The sequence below is a fragment of the Podarcis cretensis genome, assembly GCF_951804945.1.
Source record: "Podarcis cretensis genome assembly, chromosome: 13".
NCBI lineage: Eukaryota > Metazoa > Chordata > Lepidosauria > Squamata > Lacertidae > Podarcis > Podarcis cretensis.
This window is the reverse complement of record NC_137182.1, coordinates 49,332,667-49,351,543: the sequence shown is the minus strand read 5'-3', so window position 1 is coordinate 49,351,543 and position 18,877 is coordinate 49,332,667. Positions and strand designations below refer to the sequence as shown.

General features: G+C 42.4%; 1 protein-coding gene across 1 annotated transcript in view; it reads right to left on the bottom strand.

Moving 5' to 3' along the window:
• LOC307201887 (uncharacterized protein) overlaps nucleotides 1–8,443 on the bottom strand; it is a 284,712-nt gene extending 276,269 nt beyond the window's left edge. The window contains exons 1-2 of the mRNA XM_079951408.1: nucleotides 8,329–8,443; nucleotides 7,945–8,246 (exon numbers count right to left, since the gene is read on the bottom strand). Of these exons, the coding sequence (XP_079807534.1) occupies nucleotides 7,945–8,246; nucleotides 8,329–8,374 (348 nt within the window). The 5' untranslated portion in view covers nucleotides 8,375–8,443. The remainder of the gene's footprint in view (nucleotides 1–7,944; nucleotides 8,247–8,328) is intronic.
• Between the last annotated feature and the right edge of the window lie 10,434 nt (nucleotides 8,444–18,877).

Below are 18,877 nucleotides of genomic sequence, written 5' to 3'. Positions count from 1 at the left end.
AGGAGAAGGGGGCGACAGAGGATGAGATGGTTGGATAGTGTTTTCGAGGTTACCAGCATGAGTCTGACCAAGCTGCGGGGGGCAGTGGAAGACAGGAGTGCCTGGCGTTCTCTGGTCCATGGGGTCACGAAGAGTCGGACACGACTAAACGACTAAACAACAGCAACAAAAGGAAGGAGCCCCTTCCAGGACAGAGCTAACAAAAATGGAGGTTGATTCGAGTGTAAAGTGATGCACACTGGAAAAAATATTACATTTCATTTATATGCCCATGTGGTATTCTTAATGTTTTATACCTCCCTGGGATCTTTGGGTAAAAGGCGCATGTGCGCGCACGCACACACACACACACACACACACAAACAAACACACATAGAGTATGATTTTTATGCTTTGAGTAATATGAGCTAGTTCCAAACTAAAAGACAGTTGTGACAATTCGCTCCAATTGATACATGCCTTTTCAGTAAAACGGTAACTCCTCTTTTTCCCTCAGATATGGATGACTGTTTCAAATGCCCAGAAAAACAATATCCTGGCAAGGAAAAAGATAAATGCATTCCCAAGTCAATAAGTTTTCTGTCCTATGAAGAGCCTTTAGGGATCAGTTTAACTTTGGTTACTCTTTCTTTCTCCTTAATTACAGCTATGGTGATTGGAATTTTTATTAAGTACAAAGATACCCCCATAGTCAAAGCCAACAACCGGGACCTCACCTACATTCTCCTTCTTTCCCTCCTGCTCTGCTTCCTCTGCTCTTTTCCTTTCATTGGGCAGCCTCAGAAGATGTCCTGCCTTTTCCGACAATCCTCTTTTGGAATCATCTTTTCAGTGGCTGTCTCTTGTGTCTTGGCCAAAACCATCACTGTGGTTTTGGCTTTCATGGCCACCAAGCCAGGCTCCAACATGAGGAAGTGGGTGGGGAAAAGGGTGACCAACTCCACTGTGGTTTCCTCCTTCCTCATTCAAGCAGCCATTTGTGCCACATGGCTGGCAAGGTCTCCTCCATTTCCAGATTTGGACATGCATTCACTGCCAGAAGAAATTGTAGCAGAATGCAATGAAGGCTCTGTCCTCATGTTCTATCTTGTCTTGGGCTACCTTGGACTTCTGGCTACCATCAGCTTCATTGTGGCTTTCCTGGCAAGGAAGCTGCCGGACACATTCAATGAAGCCAAGTTCATCACTTTCAGCATGTTGATGTTCTGCAGTGTTTGGTTGTCATTTGTCCCAACGTACTTGAGCACCAAAGGGAAATACATGGTGGCTGTGGAGATATTTTCCATCTTGGCCTCCACTGCTGGCTTACTTGGCTGCATCTTTTCCCCCAAATGTTACATTATTCTGCTGAGACCTGAGCTGAACAGTAAGGAGCAGCTAATAAGGAGAAGAAGCAGATAACTCTAACTAGATCTTATTATATCACTTGGATTAGAAACAGAGGGCTCAGTCCAGAAACTGGGTAGGAATGCTATCTATGCCAATCCAATCTATTCTGCTCACTACAATCTATTCATCCCACCACAAGGAGGGGATATGAGGCGGTATTGTGCATCAATGTAGAACAGATAATAAAACCAGTTATTCTATGCAGTGGTACCTTGGTTTACAAACACAATCCAGTTTGGAGGTCCGGTTGTAAACCGAAATAGTTTGTAACCCAAGGCGCGCTTTCACCAATGGGGCCTCCCCCCAAAAATTACTTGTAATAATAATAAAAAGGATTGTATTCCTAAAAAAGGGACACACACTTCTGGGATTTACATGGTTATAATTCAAAACAGTTGTAATCCAAAGCAGTTCCAAACCAAGGTCCCACTGTAACTTCTCCCCCCCCAGTACTTTTATGTATTTAACTTTTATAATTTAGAACAATGCTCCATTGTAGCTACATCATCAGATGATGAGATCATATAATGGAATTCCTGTATTTCAAATTCCTGTTTTGCTTTTCTAATGTTCTGTCATTTACTGGTAGACAACAGAATTCACGGTGAAATTAAGTTACCCACCAAAGGGACAGGTAGCTGTTGAGATGGTAATCATCACACATCATGAATTATAGTAAGCTTCATTAATATGTGGACCTGACATTCTGGATCCTACCCCCCAAACTGATGCCAAAGTTCAGTGCTAGTTTAGTGCTATTTTGTGCCATGAGCCTTGTGTTTCATGCAGCCCCCCAAACTGAGAAACTGACACAGGAAATTGGGGTCAAAAGTTAATGCCATAAAATCTTCTTTGTGCTTAATTCTCCAATGATCATGTGTGGTTTGAGAACATTGGTTGGGCATCATGTACTAATTTCTTTTGGACAAATTCTTGGTCTTAATCTTAGTCTTGTTTATTCTTTAAGATGTTTGGCAGGATTTCCAAATAAAGCATTTGTTTCCCTTCTCTTAATGTCTTCATTCAGTCTGGTGCAGTTAACTCAATTTAGAGAGCTGCCATGGGCAAAGGGAGGTTTTTATCAGGCTACAGATTCACTTCCTCTCACTGTGTCTCTTGCACAGTAATAAACAGCTGTGTCCTCAAGTTTCAGGCTGTTCATTTGCAGATATACCATGTTTGCAGAGTTGTCCTTGGAGATGGTGAAGCGCCCTCTCACTGAGTCAGCATAATATTTTGAGTCTCCATTACAATCCCTTGCAATCCATTCCAGTCCCTTCCCTGGAGCCTGTCGTACCCAATCCATGCAGTAGCTACTGAGGGTGAACCCAGAGGTTCGACAGGAGAGGCGGAGAGACTCTCTGGGCTTTTTGACATCTCCTCCAGACTCAACAAGCTGGATGTCTGCTTGGACACCTGAAAAGAAAGAATGTTTGTAAGAGATCTGCTTCATATAACTCTGTGAATGGTACTCTCCCCTGTATTTGAAAAAAATACCTTTGAAGGTTGCTAAAGTGAACACAAATGGAAACCAAAGCATCATTTCTTTCCTTGCCTGTGGGTGGGGGAGGTTAAGTGGAAACGTGTTTGGCAAACAGGGTATGCCTTCTAATGTGGCTGGTGCAGGGAGATGTGACCACTGATATAAAGAGGAAACAGCCTTCAAATTTACATACAGCTCAGCATAAAGGGGCAAAACAGCCCTTGAGTAACCCTTATCTCTTTATGCAAACACACTCCACTTAAGATTTGGGAGGTGGCAAACAGCTGGTCACCATATCTATGGATAAGAACCAGGATGAGAATTATGAACACAAACTATGGGTCAGGGAGAAAATCTAAATAAATTATAGTTGCTCAGCCATGGAATAAATGATTATGGAATCTACTCCCTTTAACTTATGGATAGCCAGTAGAAGCAATTTAAGTTTTCACATCCTTCCTTGAGAAGGGCTATCCCTACAAGTAGGCAGAGTTAGGCAGCTATAGTGGGAAAGGGTTCAGCAGCAGAGTTTGGCAGACTGGAGGTTCCCTGCACCCCTTGAGCTCTCCCCATCCCCTCACAGGTGGTAGGAGATGCTATCCTTTGGCCCATGTTGATTCAATTGCCAGTTGATTTCTGAGCATGGAATGGAGGGAGGCCATTTTGAAATTATTGTTTTTTAAAATTTCTGTCAGATATTTTGATATTCCAGTACAGTGGTACCTCAGCTTATAAACTTAATCCACTCTTGAAGCCTGTTCTTAAACCAAATCCATTCTTAAACTGAGGCGCGCTTTCCCTAATGAGCCTCCCGCCGCCGGTACCCTTCCCCTGTTCAGCTTACATTCGTAGATCGAGGTAAAGTTCACAAACTACTTCTGGTTTTGCGGAGTTTGTAAACTGAATTGTTCGTAAACAGGAATGTTCGAACACCGAGATACCACTGTACAGTCAAACCTCAATTCCCGAATGCCAAAAACCCAGAAGTAAATGCTCCAGTTTTTGAATGTTTTTCGGAAGCCAAACGTCCAATGCAGCTTCCACTGAGTGCAGGAATCTCTTGCAACCAATCGGAATCCACAGTTCAGTTGTTGAACATTTTTAAAGTCAACTGGCTTCCGGACGGATTACATTCGACAAAAGAGGTTTGACTGTATACTACAAAGGAGTTCCAGCTTTCCCCGAAATATCTAAGTCATGAAGCTCAATTGGTGACCTTTGGGCAGTCACCATCTCTCAGCCTAACGTGCCATTTCCCATGTATACCACCTTGAGCTATTTGGGGGAAAAGGTGGTATATAAAGGTAAAATATGCATAAATAAAAGGTAAAAAATTTTGTCAAAATATTTTGATAGTCAAAAGGTGTCCCAACTCCCCATAAAATTCTGTCCCTTCCTTTGTCTCTCTCTTGGAATCTAAGAAGGCATCTTAGTAACTTTCTTGGTTAGTAAGTAACTTAGTGTATTCTACCTACCTTTCAGCCAACATTATGTATATTTCTATCCATTGTAATCAACAGGCATGGGGTTAAGGAACCTGCCCCCTTTTGAAAACTTGTTTGGAGGCAAACGCTGGATTTTTTTTTTTTGCGGGGGGGGGGGAGCAGAACCCCCTCCCCCACAAAAGTTCAAAATACATGGCAATTATAAAGTCTAGTCTGGCTTTTAGAAAGCTGGATAACACTGCCTCAGCTTTCATTGGAAACTTTTTGAGGGAAAGGGTCTAGAGGATAAAGAGTCTTCTGTGAAGAGGTTTCAACTATATGGCTGAGAAAATAATCAGCATTGCAGCTGAAACCACAAAACCACCATGTTATCCACCTCCTAGGCAATGGACTCATATTTACAACTCTGCTGCTCTCTTGCGAAAGACAAGGGGAGGAAGTTTTATGAAGAGATGCAACTAATGCAAACGACTGCAGCTTGAGCATTGCTAGAGCAATTCACTGTTACAAATCCTTGTAATATCTGGACCAGGTGATTTGACCTTCACGGATACTGGTTCATAAACACTGATGGTAAGGACCAGCCAATTTTCTTCTGCTTCTTCCCCCCACCTCTATTTCTAAGGTTATATGTGATGGGGGCTTTGGAGTTCCTAGATCCAACATGACCAAACTGTGGGAGGCAGTGGAAAACAGGAGTGCTTGGCGTGCTCTGGTCCATGGGGTCACGAAGAGTTGGACATGACTAAATGACTAAACAAGAACAGATCCCACATGGCACTGCTTCAAGATGAACCCTTTGCCCCAGTATCGCCACACTCCTTTTGCTCATGTTTTGGCTATGACCAAATGACACCATCATCCTTTTATAGACAGTCCATGTTGCAAGGACCTCCCCAACTCCCACTCACTCAGTATTTTACAATATTTAGAAATTCCCGGCTTAATACAGAATCCAAAGGTATTGCGTGCCTCTGCTGGTTCCCTTTGGCTAAGCAGAATATAGCTTAAAGGTAAAGGTCCAGTCACGGATGACTCTGGGGTTGCGCACTCATCTTGCCCTATAGGACGAGGGAGCCGGTGTTTGTCCGCAGACAACTTCCGGGTCATGTGGCCAGCATGACTAAGCTGTTTCTGGCAAACCAGAGCAGCACATGGAAACGCCATTTACCTTCCTGCCGGAGCAGTACCTATTTAACTACTTGAACTTGACATGCTTTTGAACTGCTAGGTGGGCAGGAGCTGGGACCGAACAACAGGAGCTCACCCCGTCGCAGGGATTCAAACTACCAACCTTCTGATCAGTCCTAAACCACATATAAACCACAGCCCTAGACTCTGTGGTTTATACCACAGTGCAACCCGCGTCCCTTGAATATAGCTTATGTTAGAGCGTTTTCTGAGAAATGGTGCCAATAGGCAGGGCTTTTATTTTTTCAGCTGCATCATGACGGAAATCAGTTCTGGCACCTCTCAGGTGGGTGCCATTGCCATTATCAGAGAACAAAGGAGACATTCATGGTGAGTTCAGGCACCTCTGTTTCTGGAAAATAGCATTTCCAATGAGCATTCAGAGGGCGGGGGGTGGGAATCAGTGGCTCAGCAACAGTTCCCAGAACTATCCGGGGAAAGTAATGCAAGGCTTTTAGCCTGGTGGCAGTAGTAACACAGCTGTTATAAAAATCAGACAGGCATCCACAATTCTGAAACCAAGATGATCTAAGAACTATCCTTTGATTTAAGAGTGGTTTCGGAACAATCTCAATTGTCATCTTGTGGAGAATACCACACAGTCCTTATCTCATATTTCCCACTATACGCAGCTTGATCTTTCCAATGTTATTTTCCCTCCAATATAACTAAAAAATTTAAGTGTGTCAGCACTAACAGTTCTCTGCTATGTATATCTAATTAGAATTAAGACCAACTGAATTAAACAGAATTTACTCCTAGGTACGTGAGAACAGTCTTTCTGCATTTTGGGGACCCGGTACATGAAATTGTCAGGACCTCTCCACTTGCTGGGAAATAGTCCCTCAAAATCAGTTTCCCCTTTTTGTACACTGCCCCCATTTGCCATGTCTCACTGTGTCTCTTCGAGCACAATAATAGAAAGCTGAGTCTGCAGCTGTCAATGAGTTCAGCTGGAGGGAGAACTCATTCTTGGAGGTTTCTGAAGAAATGGTTGCACGGCTTTGAAAGGAAGGGTCATATCCCTTGCTCCCACCATTGGGGTAAACCCATGCGATCCATTCTAGACCTTTCCCAGGATGCTGCCAAATCCAATGCCAGTCATAGCCAGATGTAGCAATGGAGAAACCTGTTACTTTACAGACCAGGTTGAGATTCTCTCCTGGTCTCACTGTGCCTGGTCCAGATGATGCAAGCTGGATGTCCGAGAAGGCCCCTTGAAAACATAGAACATTACAATCAATGCAGCATTTCATGTAACCAATCTAATAATTAATCTCCAATTTCTGGATATTCCATTAAACATGTTCTTACATCTTGGGACATCCACTAAGAAAAACAAGAAAGGGATCAAAAATTTCATCACGTTAGTGAAGAGATGCCCTGGCTAAACAGGAAACAGGAGCCTTTACACCAGGGAGAAACTGAGCATCCTTCATCTGAGAGGTTTCCTCTTGAAGAGAGCCTCCTGGGAGTATTTGCATGAGTTCTCCTCCCTCATGGAAAATGTGGAATATAAAGAGTCTGTTATGGTGGGATGATCTATCAAATCTGGTTTCTTTAAGTGTGTCTTTTTTATATACACGTTTTTTCTCCACATTTCCACATCTGTTTACAAAGGGCCAATTTTTCCCTGAATACATGCACACTTGTATCCAATTGTACCTGATACACACATTTTTTCCCAAAATAATATTCCCCAACATATTGCATTTTTAATGTTGCTTTCACTAAAATATGCACAGTGCTTTTTTCTGGGGGGACGGAGGGGTACGCATACCCCTAAACATTTTGTGAATCTAAGTTTGGCCTCATTGAGGGGCAGTATTTCAATATGAGTAGGAAAATGAGAGTACCCCTAAACATTTTTTATTTATTTTTTTAGAAAAAAAACATTGGATATGAATTTTTGTGCACACTTTACCCCAGCGTATGCATGTATGTACATATTACTTGGCTGGAGAACTTTAAGTGCATATTTTTAAGGATGTTCTCATATTATTTCAGAAAGTGCAGATTATGTAGGTTCTCTCTTAAATACAAATTGAATCCGATATTCCCTGGATCCCTTCCTGCCCCAGTGATTCACAGGACCAATCTCACATGTTCTGTTTGTATGTTTATAAAATTATGTACACCTCAATTAAAAAAAATAACAAACCTGTTCATAACAAATACAATAAAAAAACCAAATAAAACTTGAAACAGTTCAGCAGCTCTAACAGAAAAAATATCCCAACCTGTTTCCATATTCCTAGAGTGAAAGGAAAGTTTTCAGCAAACATTTGAAAATTAGTATAAAGTGTATCTGCTGAATTTGTACCGGAAAACCATTCCACATTCAATCTAAAGCAGCTGAATCAATCTGGAAAGCTGCAATGCACAAAGGGGGCTTTTTTGTCAGGCTTCAGATTCACTTCCTCTCACTGTGTCTACTTTCAGACAGTAATACACAGCTGCATCCTCAGGTTTCAGGCTGTTCATTTGCAGATATACCATGTTTGAAGGGTCATTCTTGGAGATGGTGAAGCGCCCTCTCACTGAGTCAGCATAATATTGTGAGCTTCCACCACAATCCCTTGCAGTCCATTCCAGTCCCTTCCCTGGAGCCTGTCGTACCCAATCCATGCAGATGCCGCTGATGTTGAACCCAGAGATTTGGCCAGAGAGGCGGAGGGACTCTCCAGGTCTTTTGACATCTCCTCCAGTTTCCACCACCTGGACCTTTGCTTGGACACCTGGAAATAAATATATTTGTAAGAGATCTGCTTCATGTAAACCTGGGAATGGAACTATAGTATTTGAAAGGCAAAAAAGCACCTCTCATTGCTGCTAAAGTGAAAACAAATGGAAGCCAATGCATCATTCCCTTCCTTGCTTGTCTTGGGCTTGGGTGTTGGCTGGAAGGTTGCTGGGCACACAGCAGTTTTGTCTTCTGAGATGGCTGGATCTGGGAGAGGCAATGACTGATAAAAAGAGGAATCTGCCCCTGTATTTACATAAAGTTCAGCATAAAAGAGCAAGACATCCCACTGGTAACCATTATCTCTCTCCCATGGACTGCAAGAAGATCAAACCTATCCATTCTTAAGGAAATCAGCCCTGAGTGCTCACTGGAAGGACAGATCCTGAAGCTGAGGCTCCAATACTTTGGCCACCTCATGAGAAGAAAAGACTTCCTGGGAAAGACCCTGATGCTGGGAAAGATTGAGGGCACAAAGGAGAAGGGGATGACAGAGCACAAGATGGTTGGACAGTGTTCTTGAAGCTACTAACATGAGTTTGACCAAACTGTAGGAGGCAATGGAAGACAGGAGTGCCTGGCGTGCTCTGGTCCAGAGGGGTCACAAAGAGTCGGACACGGCTAAATCACTAAACAGTAACAACAATCTCTTTGTGCATACAAACTCCACAGATTATTTGAAAGGTTGCAAACACTTGGTCACTATATCTGTTGATAGGAATCAGGTGAGACTGTGTCCAACACCATTGTCAGAATGCATTATGAAGACATTTATGAAAATAGTTAATGTATGCATGTGCAGCCGTACCTTGAATCCCGAACGCCTTGGTACTTGGACGTTTCGGCTCCCGAACACCGCAAACCAGGAAGTGAGTTTTCCGGTTTGCGAACATTCTTTGGAATGGAAATGTCTGACAGGGCTTCCACGGCTTCCGATTGGCTGCAGGAGCTTCCTGCAGACAATCAGAAGCCATGCTTTGGTTTCTGTTTGACTTTCAAGGTATGACTGTAACAGAACCAATCAGCCTTCTTCACCTGTTGCCTTCTAGTGGATGTTAAGCTCCAGTTCTCATCAGACACTATGGCCACTCACACAGGGAAGGCACCTGTTTATGAGCCTTCATACTGGATAGTGCTACACATGTTTTCGTGGAAGGACACTGCCCTCTTGTGAGGCTCAGGGGGACATCCCATCTTGTTGAGCAGTGTGAGGAATCCTTTGCAGCTGAGAAAGTCAAAGGCCTTTGTCAGGTCTATGAAGGGAATGTACAAAGTGGTGGAATCTACACACATATTAAAAACACAGTGAAAATGCTTTTTTTAAAAAAACCATTTTGAAAAATACGTTGAATTTGTCATGTCTCACTATCGCCCCCTAGCGTCACATTTGTATATTGCACAAGACACTTAAAATGTTTAATTTGCAGCTGTATAGCTGAGTCCAGGGTGTCTATGCACTTTGCATTTCTCCTGCAGCTGGCGCTGTGAGAAAATCATGTTGACTGTTAATTTAGGATTAATATCCACTGAATTAAACTTAACTTACTCTTAGGTAGGTGAACAAAGGCCTTCTGCTTTGAGGGCCCTAAGGAAAGAGTAGGTGTAACTTCTCCACTCACTGGGTTTTTGTTTAATTTTATGGCCATTAAAAAGTACCAGAAATAGGCATTCAGAATCAGTTTCCCCTTTTCAGTTTCCCATTCAAAGTGTTGATGCTGACCTTGAAAGCCCTAAATGGCCTTAGCCCAGTATACCTGAAGGAGCGTCTCCACCCCCATCATTCAGCCTGGACACTGAGGGCCAGCGCTGAGGGCCTTCTGGTGATTCCCTCCCTGTAAGAAGTGAGGTTACAGGACACCAGGCAGAGGGCTTTCTTGGTAGTGACGCCCACCCTGTGGAATGCCCTCCCATCAGATGTCAAGGAAATAAATAACTATCTGACTTTTAGAAGACATCTGAAGGCAACCCTGTATTGGGAAATTTTTAATGTCTAATGTTTTACAAGTTTTTATGTGCTGTAAGCTGCCTACAGTGCCTGGGAAAACCCAGCCAGATGGGAGGGATATAAACAATGAAATGGATGATGTTGATGATGATGATGATACACAGCCCCTATTGACCTTTATCACAGTGTCTCTTCAACCACAATAATACAAAACTGAGTTTGTCAGTTTCTCACCCCCTGTTTGTTGGCTTAATTTTATCTAACACACATAAATGTATTACTTCACTGATTTTATTTTTTAAAAGAGCATAAAAGAGCCACTCACATCTCTTTATGAATGCACTCTGTATACATCGTTTGAAAGGCAGTAAATACTTGCGTACGATATGATTTTGTAAGAATCAGGGAAGAATCATGGGCACTGAACAAGAAGTCTTAAATGTTTTAATTCATTGGAAGCTGCCCAAAGTGGCTGGGGCAACCGAGTGGCATATAAAGAAATAAGTTGTTGTTGTTGTTGTTGTAGTAGTAAATTTTTCTGGTAATCTAATTTAAAATAAAATAAAACATAGCACATTAATTATAGAAGAAGCTATCATGGGACTTTCTCTCTAGGAATTGTGGGTATTCAGAAGAGATTGTTGCCCTGCACCCTTTGAGCTTGCCCCCTGCCCTCAGGAATGGTGGCAGATGCTGTCCTGTTTCCCAATTTGACTGCCAGTCTTGTTGATTTCTGGACGTGGAATGAATATTACTTGAATTCAGAGATACAAATGCATGGCAGTTATAAAGCCCAGCTTGGCCCTTAGAAAGTTTAATAAGACTGAAACATTTTGTGGGAAAGTCTATTGAGGATGAATATTTCTTAGATCAGGTTTCAGCCAAAAGCTGGAGGGGAACAATCAGCATCACAGCTGAAAGCACAAAACAGCACTTGACTTACCACCTTACTTCCCTGCTAGGCAATACAATCATTATTACACCTCTGCTGCCCTCTTCTGAAAGACAAGGGAAGAACAGTTTATGAAGGCTACTTCCACGTCAATCTCTCTCTTTTTTTAAAAAAAGTTTTTATTAAATTTTTCCATAAAAACTCCAATCATACAAATTTCCACATCACATATTTTAGCTTATTGGACCTCCCTCAACTTCTCTGACAATCATTCGTAATTAAATTCCTGTCTTCACATTCCTTAATTTTAGTATTGCCTTTAACTATCATATTTCTATCCTCATTTACTTTCTTACAATATTCCTTGTATTTTCACAAAGCTTCTTTAAAGCACACTAGCGTTGTATCTTCCTCACAATCTCAGCCATCACAATTCGCACCACACAAATCCTTGCACTCTGGCCCAAGACCTTGACTGACAAAAAGCTAGTTTATTTAATGAATTGTTTTATTTAACAAAATTTATATACCCCTTGATTGCAATACAACTTTTAGGCAGTTTGCAAATAAAATAAAAACATTATGATTATCATTAAAAGATTATTAAAAGCAAGAATCTGAAAAAATATTTAAGAAAACAATTAAAACAACGAGAGGCTAAAAAGACATAATAATAATTTATTATTTATACCCCTCCCATCTGGCTGTGTTTCCCCAGCCACCCCATATTTTTATCTCAACTTCTTCATGTCTGGATAAGCTTGTGTAAACAAAAATGTTTTAAGTGGGTTTCAAAAACTGTGTGGCAATTTATTTTATGCCTACTCATTTTTTTTACACATTACCTAGAAGCATGCACATAATGGGTCAGTTTTCGTCTACTTCTTTCTCTGTCTGCTTCTATAGTAGCACATGAGAGCAAGGGAGAGATCATTCCTGAGACAGAATAGAGGTACAGGCTCAGCATCAGATCATGAGTCACAGCAGCATTTATGACCAGGCAGTTCCACTTATGGAGTCCAAGACCAGGGAAGGAAACAGTGTGTCCCAGTGGGCTGCTATGCGCACACCCCAAGCTCTTAAAGATGGGGCAAGACATGACACTCATACAGTGGTGCCCCGCAAGACGAATGCCTCGCAAGATGAAAAACTCGCTAGACGAAAGAGTTTTCCATTTTTTGAGTCGTTCCGCAAGACGAATTTCCGTATGGGCTTGCTTCGCAAGACGAAACGTCTTGCAAATTCTTGCAAGTTTGTTTCCTTTTTCTTAAAGCCGCTAAGCCGCTAAGCCGTTAATAGCCGCTAAGCCGCTAAGCCGTTAATAGCCACTAAGCCGCTAAGCCGCTAATAGCCGCTAAGCCGCTAATTGCTGTGCTTCGCAAGACGAATAAACCACAAGATGAAGAGACTCGCGGAACGGATTAATTTCGTCTTGCGAGGCACCACTGTATCTTGAGAAATTGTTGAGTGTACAGACTTTTATTGCATCGAGTGGATGTGTCTATTTTCAGTGATGAGAACACCATTAGGTCCTGGATAACCAGGTGGGAGCCTCCCCTTCAGACTGGTTCCAACCCCCCTAGTGGTTGGCTGGTGTCCTTTCCAGATTCCATTGCTGTACTCGTCTCCCTGGGAGGGAAGAAGGGAAGTGGCAAGCCTGCTTTAACATTCAGAGCAGCCGTATCCTGAGAGAGCATCCATTCAGGGGCGTCTTGTCCATAGAGGCAAGTGGCGCAGGTCGCCAGGAAGCCAAGTTCTGGAGGGCACCAGGGAAGAGACGGAGGCTAGACGCGGTGCCTCCCGGCATCAGTTCACCGCCCTTGCCTGCCTCACTGAAGCAGCACTGCGTCCGGAGCCTCCGCCTCTTCCCCGCCGGAGGACCCACCCTCCAGCCACTTTCCACCTCCTCCAGCCCCGCAAAGCTGCTGACAGCACCATAGAAAGGTCAGCAACTCTGGGAAACGAGGGGGGGGGCGCCGAAGGGATCTTTGCACCATGGCACCAGATATATTTAAGATGGCCCTGCACCCACTTCCTCCAGCCTCCCTTCCCCTGACTCAGCTCCCCCATGCCATTATTCTGTTCAGTCTCTTCAATGATTTCTGCCTGCCACTCCATGTTCAATCCAATGGGGGCTGTAGCTCAGTGGAAGAGCATCTGCTTTGCATGCAGAATGTCCCAGTTTCAGTCTATGGCATGTTCAAGTGGGGCTGGTGGTATCCCCTGTCTGAAACTCTGGAGAGTTGCCAAATATCAGTCTAGAAAATGTTGAGCTAGATGGGCCACTTGTCTGGCTTGCCACAAGGCCACTTCCTATGTTCCTTAAATCCCTCATAGTTTTGTAGAGAGTAGTCATAAGCAGTATACTACATTCCCTGCATGTATAGGCAGGGGGGATTCTCACATATAAAATATCCAGTAATAAGGAACAACAAACCTCACTTAATTGGTATCTGAGTTTCATGGAGACCTGGCTTGAGAGCAGTACATGTGCAAAGGATCTAGGAGTCTTGGTTGACCACAAACTTGACATGAGCCAACAGTGTGACACGGCAGCTAAAAAAGCCAATGCAATTCTGGGCTGCATCAATAGGAGTATAGCATCTAGATCAAGGGAAGTAATAGTGCCACTGTATTCTGCTCTGGTCAGACCTCACCTGGAGTACTGTGTCCAGTTCTGGGCACCACAGTTCAAGAAGGACACTGACAAACTGGAACGTGTCCAGAGGAGGGCAACCAAAATGTTCAAAGGCCTGGAAACGATGCCTTATGAGGAACGGCTAAGGGAGCTGGGCATGTTTAGCCTGGAGAAGAGGAGGTTAAGGGGTGATATGATAGCCATGTTCAAATATATAAAAGGATGTCATATAGAGGAGGGAGAAAGGTTGTTTTCTGCTGCTCCAGAGTAGCGGACACAGAGCAATGGATCCAAACTACAAGAAAAAAGATTCCACCTAAACATTAGGAAGAACTTCCTGACAGTAAGAGCTGTTCGACAGTGGAATTTGCTGCCAAGGAGTGTGGTGGAGTCTCCTTCTTTGGAGGTCTTTAAGCAGAGGCTTGACAACCATATGTCAGGAGTGCTCTGATGGTGTTTCCTGCTTGGCAGGGGGTTGGACTCGATGGCCCTTGTGGTCTCTTCCAACTCTAGGTCCAGTAGCACCTTAGAGACCAACTAAGTTTGTTCTGGCTATAAGCTTTTGTGTGCATGCGCACTTCTTCAGATACAACCAAGAACAAACTTAGTTGGTCTCTAAGGTGCTACTGGACATTTATTTGTATTTTTTTATCTATATTTCACCTTTAACTGAAGTGTCCTATCTTATAATGGCCTTGATGGGACAAGGAGGAAGAGGAGGAAGAGGCCAATTGGGTTATTGCTAGTTCTAGTCCAAAGTTGGCTTTATCCAAGGGCCAGTCTCACCCACTGGAGTTGTTGTGGACAGAGGCAGAGCAAGTCTTCATGGCACTCACAAGCGCACTAAAGTGGGTGGGGCACCAGCCCAGCCCTCACTGCTGACATGATTCCAGTCCTGATCCAGCTCAGGGAGGGAGAAGGATGTAACAGCCATGCACCCTTCAATCTCAGCCTCACAATATGAGGGTGAATCTGGGATCGAAGGACGCATGTCTGTTGCACCCTCCTCATGCCACCCTGCGGGATGGAAGGGCGACATGAGGAGGACACAGCAGGGCAGCCACGCACCCCCAGAAAAATGCACACAGGGACATCACCCCGGCAGCCCACTGACCCTACGCCCCTGGATGTGGGTTCAGTGTGGGTTCACTCCCTTGATAGTTGTCTCACTATAGAGCAGAGGAGATGGAGAAAAACATGTTTACTACCAGTGTAGCCACTTGGGGATAAAACTTTGCAAGGGGTATTATCTTCCATGCAATTATTTGAAATAATTGACTCTCCATGACAGGGGGGACAGTGTTCCAGAAAGTAATAGGAAAACAATCTGTCAACAAGTCTTAAAGTGGTTATAAACCTTCCCTTTATGCCAAACAGAGCTTGGGTTAGGGATCAGAGGTAGGCAGGGCTCTGTCAGTTTGAACTCTCAGTTTCTCTCTCACACATTTTTTACGTTGCCAGTGTTAATGACAATATGTTTCTCTTTCTGAAGAATATTGGTAGAATCTGCTGGTGTTTAATGCCAGTGATGAAACTGTAGGTGGACATGTGAGAATCTAATCAAGAGATAAATTTAGCCACCAGGATGGTTTTATTAGTGATGCTGCTGTTTCTGGTTTCAAAAGTAGCCACCATGAATTGTCTTGGAAGTTCTCCCCTCCCTGTTCCTCATGAGAGGTACCAGTCCGGTGGTCTCCTCATTGGTGGAATTGTTTCTCAGATAATATACTTTTTCCCAAAGGTTTCCTTCAAGGAACACCCTTCTAAGGAGTTGGACTTTAACATTCCAGTGTAAATAATTCTTTTCTTTTCTGTTTTCCCTCTGGTGTTGTGTGAGATTGAAAACTTCTGTCGCAAGGGACTTAAGAAGGAGGCCTCAAAGACTGTATGTGTGGCTTGCATCCGCATCACACCTTGTTCATGGTCATAGATGGTGTGCAAGTGTAAATTCCTTATAGTAAACCTGGATTTCCTCCTTCCATAAGGCTTGCTCATATGTTACATTGAACACAGGTACAAGCTGTCTCTACACATATACAAATGTTTGTGTGAAAGAGAACTTTGAATCATACAATTGTAGAGTTGGGATATGTCTCAAGAGTCATCTCGTCTAGTCCCCCGCAATGCTGGAATATCCTCTTGTACAATATAGATTCTTGTTGAATTGTGCAGCTCAACTATTGTGTACACAGGTACACCTACTGCACACACATCAAACATTACATGTGATTAACTGTATAAGTGTACAGCTCAAATATTTCTGTACGCAGGTACACAGATTGCACACCTGTTGAATGTAATGTGTGAACACCACTATAGTAAAATAAATAAATGTCAGTTGTAGAACACTGAAAGCAGTTTTTTCTTTAGTATACATTGATTTGCATATTGTCAGACGTAACTTCTAATAATTTGTTTCTTAAAGCTTCTGAAATATTAAGGGCAACCCCCCCCCCACACACACACCAAAACACACATGCACACACTGAAATGGCATAGCTGCAGGAGACTACAAACTATGCCAACATGAGGGCATTGGTGAAAATTCCTATTTGAAAACCGATGAGCGAGCAAACTGCAATGTGATTTATAAAAGGAGCAAATTTAAAAGGATGTTTAAGTTAAAAGCACTGGTAATGGGGGCTTGCTACAATGGAAGGAGGAAAATGTATTCAGATGACCATTTCCAAATGAAAGAAGGGTGGTATGGCATGATTTTTTAGTTATTTTGCAGAGCATTGGTGACTTGCGAGATGTTAATGACTATGAGGGCACATTATGGAACGATGCACATACTTTTTTTGGGTTTCAGAACACCACTCTCATACTAGTGACGGGTTGTTGCTCAGTGGCAAAACACGTTTGTGTGTAGACAATTGTATAATCAATTATGAATATAGGAAGCTGCCTTCTATTGGTCTACCCAAGTTGGAAACAGCTCTCCCGGGTTTTAGGCAGGAGTTTCTTCTAGCCTTGGGACTTTCTTCCAGTGCTTTTTTTCCCCTAAAAAATTATGTTTAGGGGTACTCTCATTTTGATTCAAGGAAATTACCATTTTATAATCAGGAAAAATAAATACAGTAAATGGACAAAAGTACAAAGATTCACAAAATGTTTAGAGGTAAGCATTCCCCTGTGTCCCCCCAGGAAAAAGCAGTTTTCTTCATAGAAAGCTGATGCTTTACCATTGAGCTACAGATCACTCAGCATTTTACGTTATGTGCTGTATTTACAGTATTTTCACTGATTTCCAAATCTATCATCTATCATCTATCTATCTATCTATCATCTATCTATCTATCTATCTATCTATCTATCTATCTATCTATCATCTATCATCTATCTATCTATCTATCTATCTATCTATCTATCATCTATCTATCTATCTATCTATCTATCTATCTATCATCTATCTATCTATCTATCTATCATCTATCTATCTATCTATCTATCTATCTATCTATCATCATCTATCATCTATCATCTATCATCTATCATCTATCATCTATCATCTATCTATCTATCTATCATCTATCTATATCTATCTATCTATCTATCTATCTATCTATCTATCTATCTATCTATCATCTATCTATCTTTTCAGTATGGTGACAAAGTTCTACCAGCATGTCTTAGCATTGGCTTTTTCCGTAAATGAGATCAACGAGAATCCCAGGATCTTGCCCAATGTCACACTTGGGCTCCATGTCTGTGACAGCTACTTCAATGAGAGGATGGCCTACCGCACAACTCTGGATGTGCTGTTCAAATTGCATAGATTTGTCCCTAACTATGAATGTGGGAGCCAGAAAAGCCTCATATCCATCATTGGGGGACTTGGCCCTGATATTTCCTTCCACATGGCAGACATCTTAAGTCTCTACAAGATTCCACAGGTAAGATCTACCCCTTTAAGACAAGTCTGGTGGAAAGACAGCTTGTTGCTATAGCATATTGTTTTAGAATCTGCAACTGCAAACTGGTCGTATACCATTTTTCTCCGCATGGGGTTCACAAAATTAGCTTCAGAAAGTGAGTGAATTGATACTGGATCTGGAAAAGAAAAGTCTTGGAGAAAGTGGTGATACTGAAGCCAAATAAGAATTACTCTCAAAAGTTGGTGGGAAAATAATAATAATAATAATAATAATAATAATAATAATAATAGGGATACCTAATAGAGTTCTTTATCATGATTAACTTAAATAAAAGTGTGCCATATATCTGCATTCTAAACAGAAGGGGCATTGATTTTCAACAGGGTTAATTTTAACCAAAGGTAGAAGTCTAAATCATAAGTGCCTTTTATTTGCATAAAAAGGAACATGCGTATATAATACTTTAAAGTCATTTCTGAGATACTGGTGTGTTTCCTTATAGCTCACATATGGCTCATTTCCTCCAGAGGAAAATGTCTCCTCTTTTTACCGCATGGTCCCAAACGAAGCCCATCAATATATGGGGGTTATCCGACTGCTTCAGCATTTTGGATGGACCTGGGTTGGGCTCTTTGTTGTGGATGATGAGAGTGGAGACCATTTCTTGCAGGCCCTAGAGGCATTGTTTTCTGAAAATGGAATCTGTTCAGCCTTCACACAGAGAATCCCAAGCCAAGCTCGGTTGATTAATATCACTGACATGATTGATACAGCCATAAATATATATCAGCCTTTCACGGATCACAGAATCAGCACTTATGTTTTCTATGGAGAAACTCTCACTGTTATGTGGCTGACTACTATGATGTTTCTAAGTGATCCTGAATATCAGGAAAATACATCTTCTGGAAAGATATGGATCGTGACAGCCCAGATTGATTTTACAGTTATAGCCCTTATCACGGGTTGGGATCCTGAATTTTTCCAAGGCACCATTTCTTTTGAGGTTCACTCAAATGAACCATCAGGGTTCCAGGCATATCTTCAGAATATAAAACTTTACTGGGAGGAAGGAGATTCTTTCCTCAAGGATTTCTGGGAGCAAGCATTCCAGTGCTCATTCCCGATTCACAATGTGCCATTAGAAGTTGATAAAAAGGTTTGTACCAGGGATGAGAGGCTAGATAACCTTTTTGGGTCAGTTTTTGAAACTCGCATGACTGGTCACAGCTACAGCATCTTCAATGCTGTCCACGCCGTGGCACAAGCTTTG